Source organism: Blastomyces dermatitidis (assembly GCF_000003525.1).
Source record: "Blastomyces dermatitidis ER-3 genomic scaffold supercont1.3, whole genome shotgun sequence".
Taxonomy (NCBI): Eukaryota; Fungi; Ascomycota; class Eurotiomycetes; order Onygenales; family Ajellomycetaceae; genus Blastomyces; species Blastomyces dermatitidis.
The window spans coordinates 5,491,607-5,509,875 of record NW_025544776.1 but is presented as its reverse complement, the minus strand read 5'-3'; the positions used below and the strand labels follow the sequence as shown (position 1 = coordinate 5,509,875).

The following is an 18,269-nucleotide window of genomic DNA, read 5'->3' as shown; positions in this document are numbered from 1 at the left end:
TATTGATTCGTAATCCGGAGGGAGGTTGAACTAAGCCGTAAGATATAAACTCCATGAAACTGGGGTGAAAAGGCGTTGGCCTGCCGTTTTCTACTTGTTATCCCTCTTTTGCTTCTTCTATTTGAATTTGAACTGGTCAAATAGTTTTGCAATTTTCTCCAGAGTAAGTTACGGAATACGGAGTATATAATAGTTGTGGTGATTTCGTGTCTGCCTGCGCGCTTCTCTCCCGCTCAATTAGCCGCCGGCCCGTGTCCTTCCTATTATTACTTAAGTTGTCTCCACAGCCTCAATCAAGCATCATCACTGCCGCCCTTCTTCTTTCTCGCGATACCAACAATTTTCTCACACATGATACAACCATCACCAGGCTGCTGAATGGCACGCAAATAGCTTTGTCCCTTATTTATACGCGGATGAGCAGCCAGCATCACCTCATCTCACCACTTCCCATCCATTCCTGGGAATACGCACGCCGGATCTATGAGAGATGCCTAGTACAGACCCCTCTCAAACTGTAAACGCCCTCTCGCCTTCCCTTCTACCAGACCCGGATGAATGCATATCTCCTACTTTCGAATCAATCCGCCCGCCATGGAGCCAGCCTCGCTCGAGCCTTTCCCGCTCTTCGGGGAGGAGGAGCTCCTCCCTCTTCGCTGTCCCACCAGTTTCCTTGCGCGATAGAACTATAAACCATATGAAACTTTCCTACCAACGTGTCTCCCGCACTTTTGGGAGGATGACTCTTCTACAGAAAATTGGCTCCGTGTTGGCAACAATTGCGGTCATCACGTTGGGGCTAGGATTTATGATTCTTACAGGCCAGATATTTAAATGGCTGGAGCCTGTCGCGGAGGATTGGGAGAACTCCAAGCTTGCATACTTCATCTTGATTTTGTGCACGTTTACCGTTTCCTTCCCTCCGCTTATTGGTTGGTCGACCATCGGGACTATAGCGGGTTTTATTTTTGGTGTTTGGAAAGGGTACGTCTTGCTTCCCTTGGAGAGTGATGGATTAAGCTTACCTTTTGGGGGGGGAAAGAAAATTCTCCTTCCTTTTACGCATCATATTGACAGTGAAACCGGTACTTTCATCTTTAGGTGGCTTCTATACGGTATTGGAACAGTGCTTGGTTCCACCTGTTCCTTCATCGCCTCTCGAACCCTTTTTTCGTCCTTCGTACATCGATTAATGCAACACGATAAACGCTTTGCCGCCCTTGCCTTGACCCTGAAATATGACGGTTTACAACTGCTTTGTATGATCAGACTTTGCCCACTACCATATTCGATATGTAACGGAGCAATATCGACGTTCCCTACTGTACACCCCCTCATGTATGGTCTTGCTACTGCCATCATATCTCCAAAACTCCTAGTCCCGACTTTCATCGGCAGCAGACTGCGCATTCTAGCGCAGAGCGGCGAGACGATGAGCGCAGGCTCAAAAGCCATCAATGTTATCAGCATCTTGGTCAGCATGTCCGTCGGTATCTTCACTGGGTGGTATATATATAGAAAGTACGTAAAATTGACAGCGTCAACGTCATCTGTCTAGTTCATCCCACAACCCTGATTTTTGCTACTTCATTTTTTATTTGTTCTTTATTATTATTTATTGGGTTTCACTTTCGACATGCCCAAATTGCATCATGCCTGTCTCCAGCGTAAATTAAAACAAAACCAACATTGAAAATCTTCCGCATAGTACCCTCGCCCGCTCCAAAGAGCTCGAAGCCGAAGAGCGCGCTAACAACAGCATCCGACGATCCCTATCCAACGACCCGCACCATCCTCAGCCACCACACGTCTTCTCAGATGACCCGGATGATATTGCCGCTGCACAGGCGCTCGACGAGGAAGCTCGCATTGGCTTCCGACGGGATGGTGTTGCTCATGGGTATGATATCAGCGCGGACATTGATGATGACCACGTTGCCATCGACCCGGTTGGATACCATGATGAATTTACGGACAATGATTCTGATGTTTTTGATGATGGGGATGGGGATGGTGCGGGCGATGTTAATGAGTCGTATAGCTTACATCGACATTTCGATTCGAAATAGGTTCTTGTTTAGAATCAGGTTCACGCCCTGTTGTTCTTGGTTTTTATACTTCCGTGTGGTAAGGTATGTCTTTTTTTTTTTTTTTTTTAGTTTTAGATCAGCCTTTGTCATTTCTCCTTCCTGGTTGTCTTTTTTAAGTCATTTTTATTTTTGCTGCTGGACTTCAGGTTTAAAACACACATATATATATATGGTAGGGTGTGGCGTATGTTCTGTATGATCATATTTCGAATTGGCTTATTCTCAAGGCTTATTCTCAAGGCTAGATATACATACATTCATCAGTGTATTTTTGGAATGCTATTCCTCCCCATCTGTCTGACCATAATAGTGAATAATGAGCGTTGGTTTTGTTGCTCAGGGCTGGTCTAGTTAAGGTTCGGGCCGACAGAACGTCCACTGGCCCTTACTGGTTGGTTCAATGTGGGACCCATCAGTTAGTTAATATTAATAATGAATTCAGTCACTCAGCGTCAATCTCCATTTGAAACCCAGGAATGCCACTCACATCAAAGTCTTACCTACACTGGGGTTTTGCAGCTTCAGCGATTTTCTAGCTGCACTAACTGGTTTTATACAATTTATGTGTTCTAGATCGGCCAGAGGCCCTCCAGCGAAGAATCACGCAACAAGACTATTCCGTACTCGGCTTTCCTCTACTTCTCATGCTAATTGATCCTTTGGATTCTTGCATCCTTTCTTTGCGAAAGCACAGTATCAACAACCTTCAAAAGTAGATGGCGGCTTGAAGGTCCTTGAACACTCAGAAAACTACTCCTCGATGAACGGAACACTATTGGAAAGAGATATCCATGCCCGCGAAGAAATACAATTACAGAACCACAGGATGGATTTGACAAAAGCTACGAAAACCCATACAAAAGGCATTTCAAGCTCTCCGTGAGAGTTCACTGGTCAGACGCCTCGGGTAGTTATCCGTTCAGAGAGTATTATGCAGAGGAATTAATGGTGTACTGATGAACTCCAGAATTATTTTCCCTTCCCCTCATGTGTGAGGCTCTATCTTCTGGATACAGGCATTCTACTGACGGATGCCAAAAACTCCAGCTCAGCATTAGAACGTTCCAATTCTCCGACCTCATTCATTCAAATGTTGACTGAAATCTTCTGATCCAGTTGAGTCTCTACAATACCGCACTCACGCAGTAGCGCGAAGTATGGGCCACATGATAGAGGTTTAACCGCGGGTCCACAGAAAAATTGTAGGTTGGAAACTAGATATATCTTTTGATGCGGGCTGTAGGCTCTGGATTTTACCAGGGCGGGAGTTTACCTATTTACCAATATCCCTTTTTTTTTACCCCCTGCTTTTATGAGTTTTCAAGTAGCGAAATATCTCAGAATGCGAAGATGGCGTAGATAGGGAACTTTGTACGCTGTAGGGCCGCAGTTTTTTCGCTGTCAAACCTGGAAACCCCCCGCTGTTGTTGAAGACACTTTGATAGGAAACTCATGCATTCTGCGAACCTGCCGATGGAGATATCCTTCAGGCCGTATAGGACTAATCTCCTAATGAAGAAATTCACGATCAGAAAGGACTCCTATATCACGTACATAGTACGGAGTATTCAGGCGGATTCGAGGCAAGCACGTCACCATTGATAGTTACCATTGATAGTTGGGCGAAGACCTCCTATTCCTCATGGTTCCACCCTTCGGTATTGAGTATCGTTGTAGGGAATCAAAAGATGGAAATGTCTGAAAGTCTAGAGATGTCGCTAAACATAGTAGTTAACTAATAAAGTATCACGACATTCGCTGCTGTTGTCGCAACTTCTTCGTACCTAGGTAACGTTGCTGGAAATCGAGGGGTCATGTGATCCTGTCTAGGCAGTGCGTGGAAATACCGATCGCAGGCCTTGGTCTCAGTTGTACGCAACGGAAGATGTCGTGGAAGCAAGGTTTACATAAGGCACGAAGCGAGTCACATGACTTGGATACTTCCAGCCGGGAATAGCGCCCAGCCTGGAAGACTCCTGATACATATATATGCCCACCTCTGATAGGAGATATTGAAAAAGAACCTCAACACGCAGATGTCTAGAATGGCCTATTGTCTGCATTGACGGAGACTATAGTCTCCCCTTTCACACTTCTATGTGTCTGGAATCTCGAGTCAAGGGCAAGTAACTTAAATCCTAAAAATGAAATTTCTCCCCTGCCATATATCTCCGCGTCCGATACTATATCGCATGTCAAACGTATCAATTTCATGATATAAATTAGCAAAAACATTATCTGACAGTACTTTCTAGGGCTTGGAAGATACTGGAGGATCCATCGGTTCATACACCCGCATCTATAGTCGATCCCTGAGGCGGCCGTTTGCCCAATATATCATCGTGAGGATGGCAGAAGTCGACATATGATATCTGTTAATATATTAAAGAACACTGCCGACGCCATTCGATATTCCTCATTATTTTTTTTTTTTATTTTGAACCGTGCTTGCCAGTGTTGGTACACAGGGGGTGAATCGGTACTGGAAACCTCGACGCAGAGTTCCCATCGGCTTTCTCAGCCATATTCTCAAATTTTGCCATGTTCGGAATGGCTGGAAACTTGCTTACTGAGACCCACGACCGTGCGGAATTAACCAAAACCACTCTTTGTGAAAAAGATTCATTGCAGGAGATGCTAGAGATTCATCATGGCAGCGAATTCCACGCCCATGCTTCAACCGTAAACGACACTATCGCAGACGTCACCATTAAAACCCTCCAGGCCGCAAAACCACAGATACCAAGTCCTGATAGTCAATTACCCCAACAGCAAACCCAATATGATGCGAGAATTAATTTATTATCGAAAGACTCACAACTTACCTCATCTACAGATTTTCTAGAGGATAGTTCCCAAGGCTTAGATCGTTCGTCACGGGAGCGAGATTCCTTCACCGATAGTCATCATGAAACACCGAATGGTTCGATGACCTCGGCGTCTCTCGTATCTCCTTTGCCTCCTCCTAAATCTGCCTCCCCCAGCACACAGATGAACCCCGATCTTACTCCAAAGAGTCAACCGGCAGATTCGGGTTCAGAATATCGTAAATATAGACCCAGGTCGTCGATACCCGCGCGACTTTCGGCATCCACATATGCTCAACAATGTATTGCTGCGGCTCACGCCTCGCGACTCAATCCGTACGCGTTGCACAAAGGCGAACAGGCCTTGCTGCAGGATGACCTCTGTCATCTCCACGTGACAGTGTATCTCAATATTCGGAATGGAATCCTTCGACTGTGGACAAGAAATCCAATGGTCAGCGTTACAAGAGAAGAAGCACTTGGCTGTGCCAAGGACTATCGATGGATGAATCTAGCGTCTTTGGCGTACGACTGGCTTGTTCGTAATGGGTATATCAACTTCGGGTGTATCGATATTCCAAAAGCACCAATGACCTCGAAAAGAGGCCGGCGGAAGGATGGACCAATAGTAGTTATAATAGGGGCAGGCATGGCAGGCTTAGGTTGCGCTAGACAGTTACAGGGACTTTTTCATCAATTCCCGGAAAATACCACTCCACCAAAAGTGATTTTGTTGGAAGGTCGTAAGCGGATAGGTGGACGAATATATTCGCACCCTCTCAAATCTCTACAATCAGATAAATTAGCACCAGGCTTACGATCTACTGCTGAAATGGGAGCACAAATTATTGTGGGATTCGACCATGGAAACCCTCTGGATCCAATCATTCGCGCCCAGCTGGCTCTCCGATATCATCTATTAAGAGATATCTCAACGATTTACGACATTGATGGTACGCCCGTCGATGAGCTTAGGGATGCAATGGCGGAGAAACTTTACAATGATATTCTTGACCGCTCCGGGGCTTACCGTCATAAGGCAGTGATCGCTCCTGTAGCCGAAGGTGACAGGGAACTGATCGATTCGGGCCGTGACTCGTCTGCCGACGATGGGCTCACCATTAGACAATATGAAGAAGCGGCGGCCTCAGGGACAATAGGAATGCTGTTGCCCGCGAAGCGTGTTCGAAGGGGTGTTAGCCACAAAACTCCAAATGTTAAAACCTCAGCCGGAGTTGCGCTCGCTGATCTTGGCGCGACCAATAACCATTCAGCAGCCATTGCATGTCAAGCAATGGGATGGAAGTTGAGGAATGGCGTTACTAGTCATGATTCCATATCCTTAGATGCAATTGCGAGAAAATCCAAAACACAATCACTAGGAACGGTTTTGGATGATGGAATTAGGCAATACCAAAGACTCCTACCGTTGACACCCCAGGATATGAGATTGTTGAACTGGCATTTTGCGAATCTAGAATATGCTAATGCTGCAAACGTTGGGAAGCTTAGCTTATCCGGTTGGGATCAGGATATGGGCAATGAGTTTGAAGGCGAGCATGCTCAGGTGGTGGGAGGCTACCAGCAAGTACCGCGCGGACTCTGGTCTTTCCCAGATAAACTGGATGTTCGAACCGGTAAGATAGTGACGAAGATATCCTACGATCCGCGAGGGGTGTCAAGCAATAAAACTTTCGTCCATTGCGAGGATGGTGAAACTATCCAGGCAGATAAAATCGTTTTCACTGCGCCTCTAGGTGTGCTCAAAAAGGGATCTGTCCAATTCGAGCCACCTCTGCCGGAATGGAAGACAGGCCCCGTGAACAGACTTGGTTTTGGAACCATGAACAAGGTTATTCTCGTGTTTGAGAAATCATTTTGGGATTCTGAGAGGGATATGTTCGGTCTTCTTCGGGAACCTACAATCCAGAACAGCTTATCTCAATCAGACTACAGCCAAAACCGCGGCAGATTTTACTTATTCTGGAACTGTATCAAAACTACAGGGCTACCAGTATTGATTGCGCTCATGGCTGGTAACGCTGCTCACCAGGCCGAGAGGATGACTGACTCTGAAATTCTCAGCGAAGTTACATCCCAACTTCGCAACATTTTCAAACATGTTGCCGTGCCAGATCCCCTAGAAACCATTGTCACACGCTGGGGTCAGGATAAGTTTGCCAATGGCAGTTACTCCTACGTTGGTACAGATGCACTGCCTGGGGATTATGACCTTATGGCCAAACCGATCGGGAATTTGCACTTCGCTGGTGAAGCTACCTGTGGCACTCATCCGGCTACTGTGCATGGAGCCTACCTCTCTGGGCTTCGTGCTGCGTCCGAAATCCTCGAGTCCATTATTGGACCAATCACTTTCCGCAAGCCTCTTGTTCCTACCAGAAGCAAAACAGCAAACGCAATGTCTACCACAACGGTGAATGGCACCACCTCTAATGGTACTCAATCCAACGGACGAAAACGAAAGGAACCACCACCAACCGGAAACCCGGCAAAAAATGCCATACACGCCGAGAAACCCACCGCTGCACCCCGCGCAAATAACTCCTTCCCATCAACATCCTTCCTCCGCGAGGCCTACGATAAAGCAATGTGGGAAGCAATAATTGGCGAACTCGGCCCCGCCGAGCCACGGCCAGCAAAAAAACCTCTCAATCCATTCCTCCTCTACCAAAAGGACTACTGGCACATCTGCAAATCGAAATGCGATGACGCCCGACGCGCCAGCACAGGAAACGCCAATGCCAAAGCGCCACGGGACGAGATCCGCCAGGCCCTGGGCCAGATGTGGCGTGATGCCCCTGCGGACATCCGGCAACCGTACCTTGACCAAATCGCTGTACATCGCCGTGAAAACGACGAGTCGCTGGAGAAATGGAAGGAGAGGATCATTGAGTGGGAGCGGAAGACGTATGAGGTTAAGGACCGGTGGTGTGCGGCGAATCCGTTTGATGCGTTCGAGATCCAGGCTACGAAGAAGCATTTGGAGAGCATTGAGGGCCTGGATCAGAAGGGGGGTTTTGGACTTGAGGTAGGGAGAAAAACTAGGAAGGTTGGCTGAGTGGCGTGGGAGCTTTCTATTTCCTCTCTTTCGTGTTTCTTGTTGCAAAAAATTACGGGCTATTATGTTAGCATGCCATGTTCCTTTTTCTATAGGTACGGTAATTTTTCATTTTGCATCACACTGGTCTTCTACTCTGATTTTCATTAGTTAGAGGCATCCAGTCGGTAAGGTGTCCATTTGGCAGTTCGTGGGATGGGTGGAGTCTGGTTCTTCCGGTCATTTCCCCTTCTTCTTCTTCTACTAAGGGAATTTCTCATTGATGGACATATGTGGGAGGCACAGTGTTCCCATTCGTTACATGGCGCATTACTTCTTAGTTTTCTTGCATTTCTCCTAAATCTTTTTTCTTTTTTCTTTTTTCTTTTTTTTCTCTTCTTTTTTCATTGATTCTGATTCACAATTGTACTGCATGTATAATTACTGTGTTTGTACACCGTTTTATGCTTTCCTTTTCCCCTTTCATCACCCTTCCCGTCCGTCTCCAGAGAGGCAAAGAGGATGAAAAACAAAATAATGAGATGCCAATTCTATTAAAACGGAGGAAATGTTAATAAAATGAGAGCCGACGAGTGATACTCGTGCTAGCGGAATCTATTCATCTAACCTTCTCACTAGGCAAATCCATGGAGCTGTTCAGTGTAGGCCACTGGGGCAGAAGAGCTCGATCAACCACCACCAAGCTAACTGGTAACTTAACTAGTTAAGGGGCCAAACCATTCCATATATCAACATAGAGGGTAATTTGAAAACAGAGATATTTCTATAATTGTCGTCTAACCCCCGGCCAACCCCATGCTCATCCATCAAATGGGAGTTTTATTGGGGCACGGAAGCAAAAATTGTATAATAATAATCTAAAACAAAAAGAAATAGAATCGCCTTCGACCACTTGCTCCTGTTCCGAAGAGCACCAGGAAGCCAGTGCTGGCTCCAATCCCGTTTTCTTCGCTGCTAATCTAGAAAACCCTCCTGCTACCTATCTATCTCTTCTTACAGCAGAGGATTTGACGTATATTCCAATGACGGAGCTCCTTTCCCTCCTTCGTTAGTGGTAGAATGTTCGAGCGTCGAGGTAACGACAGGAGGTTCATCAGCCCCTTCCGACTCGGCAAGGAATTTCTCAGCTTCAAGCGCAGCGATACAACCGGATCCTATATACCAATCACAAAAGAGATAATATGAGTCCAGTGGACATCTAAAAAAAAAAAAAAAAAAAAAAAAAAGAAAAAAGAAAAAAAAGAAAAAAGTAGAGACGGAAGGAATATAATGATAATACATACCCGCACTAGTAATGGCTTGTCTGTATCTCTTATCCTGCACATCACCCGCAGCAAACACGCCAGGGACACTGGTATAACTCGTCCCGGGCTTCGTAAGAATATAACCCTCCGCATCCGTCTCGACCTGCCCCTTAACCAGTGCCGTCGCAGGATCGTGTCCTACAGCGTAAAAGAGCCCATTGGCAGGCACTACCTCCTCATTACCAGATACTACATTCTTAATCTTCAAATGGGTCATGAGGCCCCTTGGCTCCGGCTCGCCCAGCACCTCGAGCGCAACGGTGTTAAACTTCACCTCAACCTTAGGATTTGCCAACAGTCTCTTCGCCATCGTCTTGCTGGCGCGCAGTTTATCCTTGCGCACCAACACGGTCACTTTACTTCCATACTTGGTCAGGAACATAGCCTCCTCCGCGGCCGAATCGCCCCCGCCAATCACGAACAATGGCTTGTTGCGGAAAATAGGAACGGCCCCGTCACACACCGCGCACGCACTGATGCCGTTTTGCCAATACTGCTGCTCACCGGGCAAATCGAGTCGGCGGGCATTCGCGCCCGTGGCAATGATGAGGGCATCGGCCGTGTGCGCGGCCGCATCGTTGGGGCCATCGGAGTACTCCTTCCATACTTTGAAGGGGCGCGAGGAGAGATCGACGCGCGAGACTGTTTCGGTGATGATCTGTGTGCCAAAGCGGACGGATTGGGCGCGCATGCCGTCCATGAGTTCGGAGCCGTTGATGCCGTTGGGGAAGCCGGGGAAGTTCTCGACGTCGGTGGTGGTGGTGAGCTGTCCGCCGGGCGCGGTGTTGTTGGCCATCATTCCTTCGTACAGGACGGGCTTTAGCTCAGCGCGGGAGAGGTAGATGGCTGCTGTGTGCGCAGCGGGGCCGGAGCCGATGACTTTTTTTGCCCTCCCCTCATGGTTAGAAGATGTGTATTGGGGTCGGGTGGAGGGGGTAGCTTCCAGATGTTTTGATACTATATCGGGTCCAGAAGAATTGAAGTACTCACTGACAACTTTGGAGTGCGCCATTCTGGACGAGATATGGGCAGTCTTGACGCTCAATGGCGTCGTGGGGGTAAGGGAGAGGGCAGCGCCGGAGGGGGAGGGTCTGTTCTGGAACGAGGCCGCAGCCGCAACAGAGAGACCGACGGTGGATCGGAGGGGGGAGAAGGGAGCGCGGCGGAAAATTGAGGAAAACAGCTTGATGATCTTCTTTCTATACTAGTTGAGAAGGGGGAAGGAGGATGCTAGATGGTGTTGTTGGAGGGTTTTATTTATGGATGTCTGTCTGCAGTGTTGTAAGATGTTGCTTTGGTGGCGGGGGGTTGCTAACTTAGTTGTTAGTTAATAATCATTAATCTTTAGTTATAATATTATACGTGATTTTTAACTTCATGGCCTGATCAAGCTGTATTAAAATAACAAATATATTTGCTGTTTATTATATATATATTTAAGACTTTCAAGACCACTGACACTCCCTGATTCAACAGACAAAATGCTTTTGCAAATATTCTACTTATATTCCTAGATTCATTATGAATGACTGTTTTAACCAGAACAAACTAAATATTATATATAACAACACCGCCAGCTACATAGCTGGCTCATCCCACTCAACGCTAGATTCCACATCATTCGTCTCTCCCGTTCTTGATATTTATCTTGCTTGTCCCTGCTTCGTCTTGCGTAGAATCCCATCTAGCCTCTCGTCTCCGCAGCCAATCCCTTGACTCTGCATTTGAATTGATACAGCTGCATCAAAACCTTCCGACGGGAGATTGCACCAGGACTGTTGCTGTAGCTAATCCAAGTTGAATTGAACCTATACAAAGAGAATTAGCGGGGATTTTTTGGGGGGGGGATTTTTTATTTTTTTAATTTTTTTTTAGAATAACTAAATTAAAATCTGGGCGGGTGAGTGACTCTTCAACACTGTTTGTGTTGACTCTTCCCCCTCGCCATGGCCAGGCCTCTTTTGTATGTTACCAAGCGTCAAAAAAATACCGAGATATCAGCTATTTAGACAGGATGGAATGGCCGGATGTGTTCAAGGAGATTCAGAATATGTGATACAATGATCATTGCTTTTACTCGCACATATGATAATGTGCCTGGAATATTAGTATAAAGGAGGTTGGTGTTGGGGAATAGGCATAGGACAAGGCAATAAAATAAATAAAATAAAAACACTCTCTTGAGTTGAAAAGAGTATATTCGAAAATTTGCGTGTTGGTATCCAGCCAGTAGTTAACAAGTTAGGTACAGCATGAAAGAAAAGCAAAGAAAATAATACCTGAACTAGTTGTCTTGTAACCCTCAAATTCCTCCATATCAAACCAAAAGCACAGAAGAGAGCAAACCAGAATAGGAAAACAAAATATAAATATAAATATAGAAAGAAGAAGAAGAAGCAGAAGAAAAAGAAAGATAACAAAACGACCACAAAACCGCTAAATGATCCCAAGCCACTTCTTCCTCGGCTTATACGCATCCACCCCGCTGTATCCCGGCTGGGGAGGTGGTGGGAGCGGTGGTAATCCGACGTCATCATCATCATATTCATCATATTCATCATTATCTTGACCTTGGTGGGGATGAGGTTCCTCCTCCCCCTGCCCATACCCATCATCATCATACCGTCGTCTCTGATAACCTTCCCCAGCACGGCTGAGTACCTGTTCCCGGTCCGGCTCCTGCTCGAGTCCCCGGCCATGACTAGGCCCATGCCCATGCCCATGCCCATTGCCATAACCCAGCTGCCCCATATCCGGTGCCGCGCCGCCATCCCCATCCTCCTGCCCCTGCTGTTCCTGCTGCTCCTCCTGCTCTTGCTTCTTCCTCCCGCCAATCTTCCACCAACGCTTCTTCTCCCGCGGTTCACTCGGTTCAAATGGCCCCTCAAACCATAGCGCAGGCACCAGCACTCGATACGGACTTGTGATTCCCGCCGGGTCCCGCGAATTCGTCTCGCAGTTCAAGGTGATATCAAGCCCTCCCTCCAGGTTTATGAAGTTCTGCAAAACGAAGGCTCCACCCTTCGCTTCACGTTTAATCTCCTTGGCGGATAGGTCGGTGCGACGGCGGAGGAAATTACTCCCCGGTCGTGGATGCTGTGCTGGATCGTCGGTTTGTTGTTGGTTTCCAGCCGTCATGGGCCTTTGGGGTTGGGGCGGGAAGTAACTATCTTTTGCTTGTGCTGCGGTAGAGGGGAGCCCGTCGTAGCTCATGCGGCGCTTCTCCAGTCCGCGCAACGAGAGGCTGCGAGACGGTGGGGGACCGCCGCGCTGAGATAGTTTCCGAAGGAGAGCTGAAGGCCTTCCATCGCCTCTAGATAGGGATAGGGATCTCATCAACTTTCCAGGACGGCCCGCAGACGGGGTGGGCGGTTCTGATTCCGTCGGTGTCTGAGGCGGAGTAGACCCTGGGAACATTTATCAATTAGCAGGGTTGAATTTTGAATGATAGTCACTAGTCACTCTATATAAAGTTATTTCTTGCTTGAAGACTCACCAGGAGCATATTCTCGAATAGAACACCAGTTCCTTCTGGGAAGAAGGCGCTTGTTGTTTCGCGGCTTTCCATCAACATCAAACGCAAATATTGCTCGCATGTCCTCGACCGTCTTCGTATCTAAAAAGTGAAGCTTGTTACGTTTATTGAGAGCATCCGCCATCATCTCCGAGGCGGGCGCATTGACAATCGACGAAGATATCACATTAGGCATGTATCTGTAGTCTTTATCTTTGGGGATCTGCAGCTTTGGGTTGGAGTAGAACTGTCCGATTGCCGCGACTTGAGCATCGCCTCTGTGATGGAATATTAGCCTGCGTATAAACACCAGATATATCATTTTGAAGGAGGAGCTCAGGCATACATACCCGAGTATAGTGATTCGCACAGATTTCTCCGCAGCGAGTTCTTGGAGATCCTCGATCAGCCAGCCGCGCTCAAGCTTATGCGCCTTCGAGGTCCACTGGCTATCAATCGTTTCCGTGTCTACATCGAACCTATCTCGTAAATTGCTAAATATTCCCGCCCGCCCAAGTGCCTTTACAGGATAGCTCGCCCGACTGGACAAAACGTTCTCAAGCCACACCTAGCAGTTCTGTTGTCAGTACTAATCAATCCATGTGAATTACGGTGATTGTATTAGGAAAAGAATCCAACAATACCAGGCGTGGATACGCGATAGGTACGCTTAAAAGCACGATCAAGTGCTTTGTTTCCCCCTTCATAATTTGGTCATGACAGCGAGTGAATATGAGGTCAGCAGAATCATCGATGAGCACTTCGTTTTTCTGCAATAACCCATGTCAGTTAAAAAATAAAATAAAAAATAGAAGCCTACAAATTATATCTATTCCGGGAGCTGACTTACCGTGCGCTCAGTTTGACAATCAACTCCCAAAAACGCTACTCGCTTGCCCATATTCATAAAAACACTCCTGCTCCGCTGCCCGATATAAGGACCAGGATTTGCACCGAACAACCAGCTCGGTTCATCCAAATCTGTCTCCTCGGGCACACTCTGATGTTGGAAAAGCAGATAATACTTAAATGCCAACTCGCCCGCCCCAGACATGACGGGTGATCTCATAAGCTGATCCGGAAAAGAGCCATAACCGGGTACAATGTCATGGTCATTCCACATATTCACCATCGGGATCTGGGAATTGGCCATACTGAACAGCCCATGCGAGAACCATTTCAGATACTGCTGAAGATAAAAGTTCTCCATTTCGGATTTGATGTCAAGATTGAATGGATGATACCGTTCTTCATATGGGACGCGTAGGCCCATCCAACAGCGGAAATGTTCTGTGTCAAACAGAGCCGAGTCGTTGTATATCTGGTCGCCTCCGCCTACCATAACATGGAACGGGAGCGTTTGGTGTGTGTTTAGAACATCTCGCCAAAGGGGGTCAGGCCCACTGAACTTGTCGCGATCGGCTGATTCGCTGAACCCGTTGCCGCTGTGGAACATGATGTTCATTGACTGGCCCTTGGCAGGGACCCAGAATCCAACCGCGGAGCCCTGGTTGATCCGATACGCAATCCTCTGTTGCCAGTTGCCCAGCTCAATCTCGAGATTGAATCGCCAGAACGTCACGTCCCTCGCGGGATCTGCGTAGAGACGTGCCCCCTTAATTTCTCTGTATTTACCTACCGACTCCCCATCTTTCTCTTTGATTCGCGCATTTGGGGGTTGCGAAACTTGATTGCTCGCGGTATAGTCGATAGGGCTAGGCGATACTTCAAAGAGCCCGTCGTCGTCTTCAATGAAGGAGAGGTCTTTGGCTTCTTCAAGATGGTCTACGGGCTTCACGTAGAGTAGCTTGCCATTTCGTCCAAGCTTGGTGAGGCCGGCAATTGGATCCACATACTCTGGCGCAAGTTCACCATTCTCCCCGCTAATCTCAGTTGGCGGAGGTGGAAGCAAGCTCATAGGCTGAGAGAAAAACCGAAGTGTTGGGGGTTCCTTGTAGTCCGACGCAGAGTCCTTAGTGACTATCATAATACTCCCTCTCCATACCTCCTGCTCAATAGGCCCATTAACTCCATCTTTTTGCTCCCATTTCATCCCAGTGTACCTGAGGAGTGGCCCACATTCTAGGTACAAGGGTGGGTTAAATGGCGTGTTGTCTACGAAATGAAAGCAAGCATGATTAGTATTCGCAGATAGCAAAACATAATAGCATATATCCAAGGAAATAAATATCAGTCTTACTTTTGAGTTTCGACTTCGACGGGTGCTGTTGTTGTTGACCAGCAGAAACCGAATTGCCCCTTCGTTGCCTGCCCGACCCACCACCTTCCCACCAAGTCTTCTTGACATCGATATCTCGAAGGTCAAAATCTGCTAAACGCAGCCTCCCAACGTCTGCATTCTTCCACTCCGATACTGGCGGTGGTGTTGCGGGAGGCACAGCAAAAGAGACGCTGTGCTGTTTTCCCTTGCCATTCCTGGTGGGCTGAGGGTGGTTTACGGACATAGAGGTTTGAGGGGGTGTCGTATTGCTCAGGCCAAGGCCCACGTTGGAAGGGGTGTTATTGTTCCCAGCATCTAGCCTATCCGATCCTGCCTTGCTGTTAGACGAAACGTTGCGATTGGTAGCCGGTCGGATGTCTTGGTTGACTGGAGCTGATGATGATGATGCGATAGCCGGTGGGAATGCTCTCCTCTGCTCACGAGGATCCACTAGTAATTGGGGATTGAGGTTCCGTGGTAGCGGCTTCTGCAACTTGCGGCTATTGCTGCGCTGCACGGTTCCGGAGTTTTGGGGTTGAGGTTGAGGTATGGCTGTCTGTTGGGAGAGGTGGTTCGCGTCCTCTTGATCATCAGGGATGCGATTGTATGGAATCTGGGTTTTCTGTAACGTAGCAGCATCGTTCATTCTTTGATCTGCGGTCCGTGCTGTTGTCGTTCTTGTGTCACTAAGTTCCCAACCCCGCTGTCGCTCAGTATTTCGTGGAACATCATACTGCTCATTGAGCACCGGCTCTTGGCTTAGTGGTGGCTGTTGTTGATTCTCGTGCAGCGGGTACTCTTCATATTCGAAGCCTCCACGGCCGTCCTTTGAGAAACGCTTAGCATCAGGCTTTGTTGAGTCTATAACAGCGCTATGTTGCAATCTATCACGTTGCTTGGCACTCAAACTCCGGACTAAGCCTGTTTCCTCCAGGTTTGAAGGGTCTGTGGTGCTTTTTGGTCTGCGGACTGTGCTTGCCTGCGAAGTTGGCGTTATATCGCGGCTGGTTTGGCGACTTCGACGACCGGCCTTTGCCTCCCTGAGAAGCATCTCAGCTTCCTCCACCCTAGCACGTTTCTCCTCTTTACTGAAATCTTTCAGCGTGAATTCTAGCTTTTGTAGTGGAGACTTCTCGGGAGCCCAATCACGTCGCATATGTATGTCCCTCCTGTGATTCAGCGAATTGCTTCTTGTACTTTGCGGCGATAGCGATGAATTGGATTGAGGCGGCGGGGCGGAATCTGGAAGGGGAGTGTTTTTTGCCCGTTTATTATTCCTCGGCTTGCGAATGGTCACGTTTTGCAGGTCGATATGAGGAGATATCCTGCCTCCTTGAGATCCTGTTTCTTCATTCAGTTGTCGTTGGGATTCTACCCAAGAAGCACTGTTTGCTGGAGAAATGTGATCCAGCCCATCCAGAGCTCCCTCTATTTGTAGTTCTTTAGCCCGCACTGCGAATGGCTTTGGCTCTTCGCCGAACCGACGCGACGGCCCAGCATTGAAAGAGTTTCTGAAGGAAGAGGGAATGGGACGCGGAACATCTGGGGCTGTAGGGAGGACAGGAGCATGATTGGCATAGCTGTACGAGGTAGCCCGTTTGGCAGGATATCGGTTGTCTGTGAATGGAGCATTGTTCTCCACACCATTGATCGGTTTCTGGTCGGAATAAGAAGCTTGTCTTCGGCCAGGAGCAGGCACTGACTGTCTACGGGATGATGAAATGGTCGCCATTTTGCCAGTCAATCAATCTCAAACTCCCTGCCACAGCTTGCTTCAACACCTGAGCAGCCTCAGGCGCACCCAATTGGGGGGGGGGGTGTTTCTATATACTAAGCCAGGACAGAAGAGTATTCAGAAATATCTCCCGTGAGCCGTAGCTTATGAAGGCAAGCCGCAAACGCACATTTCTCGAGCGGATTCGGAGGTTCTTTTCTGATGATGTCTAGGCAATGCGCTCCGGGGTATGTAGGGCGGCGAAGATCAACGGCCAGACATCAAAAACTCGCTTAGACGGTGATAATAGATAGGGTATATAATTCTTCAGAGGCCAGAACCGCAGAACAAAGCCGTAGAAGGGGGTTGTTAAAGCTGAGAAAGAGAAGAGAAAAAAACGGCGGCGAAGGCAAAGCAGACGAACAAGGTAGCTAAGCCCGCCCTATGACGGTATTTGTTGGCCGTTAAATCGTTAAATAGGAAGAAATGACCCCAGCGCGGTGTTGGTCGCAGACGATTGGCGGGCAGCTTGGACAGCCAACAACGGACGAGACACGGAGGAGTGTGTGTGGCTCGCTGCAATGCAAACCAACGTGATAGACCATGGAGCAATGAGTATATATGTATTATTAACCCAGCTCCAGCAAGAAAGATGAAAATAAAATAAATAGAGAGAAAGAAAAAAGGATGGCTGTGAGGTGGAGATAAGAGAGCTGGTTGTTCTTTCGGGGAGAAATACAGCGTACAGCGTACAATGATCTGCCGCCCCCCAGCCATCTTTGTTTCTTTGTCGCGGTAGAAGTGGCTGGAGAGCCGACACCAATCAGCGACAGTAGTAAGTTACGGATGTAAAATGAGCATTGGTTATTATGAAACTATTCTGAAGTTGCACGAGATGGATGTATATATATATATAATATATACTAAATAATAATAACTTACCGGAAAGTTTTTTTGCCTGGTTGCAAGATGGAAGCTCCAAACTGTATTTCAAGAATTATTTTACTCTTCAGTCGGGACAGGCGCTGGACGAAGCATATAAACGGGCGGTCTGGCCGGTCAATTGACAGCGGTTTGTTTCTTGGATACTTTCATTGACAGGAGGACTCAGGTAGCAATTCTGATACCCATTGGATAGTTATTAACCACGGTCACAAATACGGGCTACATGTGTACACCACCATATGCGATATGTTCTCTCTCACACACACACACACACACATATATATAGATACATCATCTGAAGCGTAAGTCGTGATGTAAACCCCCCAAGCATTGTTCAGTGCTTGGTTAAAACGGTAGTCAGGAATTGACATCCGCAGGGTATAACATACGAGCCTCAGCCCCGTTCATGTCTGTATATTAATTTTAATATAATAACTACGGAGAACTCGAAACGCAGGTTGTGCCTACCAACGACCGGACTGTCAAACTCCTCTGGCGCTCCCCATAAAGAAAGGAAATCCAAACTTTGAAGCGCCGACCGTTGGAAATCTATGGTCGGAATATTAATTTAATAATAATAAATGGGACAAAAAAA

At 47.5% G+C, this 18,269-nt stretch overlaps 4 protein-coding genes across 4 annotated transcripts; 2 read left to right on the top strand and 2 right to left on the bottom strand.

The window, feature by feature from the left end:
• The first annotated feature begins 48 nt into the window (after positions 1 to 48).
• BDCG_03339 (golgi apparatus membrane protein tvp38) lies at positions 49 to 3,739 on the top strand. Its single transcript, XM_045418938.1, has 4 exons — positions 49 to 984; positions 1,102 to 1,521; positions 1,709 to 2,983; positions 3,058 to 3,739. Exons 1-3 carry the CDS (start codon positions 491 to 493, stop codon positions 2,067 to 2,069), a joined length of 1,275 nt encoding a protein of 424 aa, XP_045275398.1. The 5' UTR covers positions 49 to 490; the 3' UTR covers positions 2,070 to 2,983; positions 3,058 to 3,739.
• Positions 3,740 to 3,913: 174 nt separating this feature from the next.
• Positions 3,914 to 8,599, top strand: BDCG_03338 (lysine-specific histone demethylase 1). Its single transcript, XM_045418937.1, has 2 exons — positions 3,914 to 4,212; positions 4,346 to 8,599. The coding sequence occupies exon 2, from the start codon at positions 4,632 to 4,634 to the stop codon at positions 7,974 to 7,976; it is 3,345 nt and encodes a 1,114-aa protein (XP_045275397.1). The 5' UTR covers positions 3,914 to 4,212; positions 4,346 to 4,631; the 3' UTR covers positions 7,977 to 8,599.
• On the bottom strand, positions 8,308 to 10,658 carry BDCG_03337 (thioredoxin reductase). The gene is made up of 3 exons (XM_045418936.1): positions 10,271 to 10,658; positions 9,260 to 10,159; positions 8,308 to 9,130 (listed from the first exon to the last, which is right to left on the bottom strand). The coding sequence occupies exons 1-3, from the start codon at positions 10,290 to 10,292 to the stop codon at positions 8,970 to 8,972; spliced, it is 1,083 nt and encodes a 360-aa protein (XP_045275396.1). The 5' UTR covers positions 10,293 to 10,658; the 3' UTR covers positions 8,308 to 8,969.
• A 517-nt stretch (positions 10,659 to 11,175) lies between these two features.
• On the bottom strand, positions 11,176 to 17,645 carry BDCG_03336 (uncharacterized protein). The gene is made up of 6 exons (XM_045418935.1): positions 14,995 to 17,645; positions 13,645 to 14,909; positions 13,439 to 13,564; positions 13,145 to 13,362; positions 12,777 to 13,072; positions 11,176 to 12,687 (listed from the first exon to the last, which is right to left on the bottom strand). The coding sequence occupies exons 1-6, from the start codon at positions 16,745 to 16,747 to the stop codon at positions 11,717 to 11,719; spliced, it is 4,629 nt and encodes a 1,542-aa protein (XP_045275395.1). The 5' UTR covers positions 16,748 to 17,645; the 3' UTR covers positions 11,176 to 11,716.
• Positions 17,646 to 18,269: the final 624 nt, after the last annotated feature.

Bases quoted from the DNA above. Each gene is read 5' to 3' on its own strand.
- BDCG_03339 (XM_045418938.1), top strand. From the start codon at position 491: ATGCCTAGTACAGACCCCTCTCAAACTGTAAACGCCCTCTCGCCTTCC. The intron at 985-1,101 runs GTACGTCTTGCT...TTTCATCTTTAG, and splicing joins ATTTTTGGTGTTTGGAAAGG to GTGGCTTCTATACGGTATTG. The intron at 1,522-1,708 runs GTACGTAAAATT...TCTTCCGCATAG, and splicing joins GGGTGGTATATATATAGAAA to TACCCTCGCCCGCTCCAAAG.
- BDCG_03338 (XM_045418937.1), top strand. From the start codon at position 4,632: ATGTTCGGAATGGCTGGAAACTTGCTTACTGAGACCCACGACCGTGCG.
- BDCG_03337 (XM_045418936.1), bottom strand. From the start codon at position 10,292: ATGGCGCACTCCAAAGTTGTCA. The intron at 10,160-10,270 runs GTGAGTACTTCA...GGGCAAAAAAAG, and splicing joins GGCGCACTCCAAAGTTGTCA to TCATCGGCTCCGGCCCCGCT. The intron at 9,131-9,259 runs GTATGTATTATC...ATTGGTATATAG, and splicing joins ACAAGCCATTACTAGTGCGG to GATCCGGTTGTATCGCTGCG.
- BDCG_03336 (XM_045418935.1), bottom strand. From the start codon at position 16,747: ATGGCGACCATTTCATCATCCCGTAGACAGTCAGTGCCTGCTCCTGGC. The intron at 14,910-14,994 runs GTAAGACTGATA...TTCATTTCGTAG, and splicing joins GTCGAAGTCGAAACTCAAAA to ACAACACGCCATTTAACCCA. The intron at 12,688-12,776 runs GTGAGTCTTCAA...AAATGTTCCCAG, and splicing joins TATTCGAGAATATGCTCCTG to GGTCTACTCCGCCTCAGACA.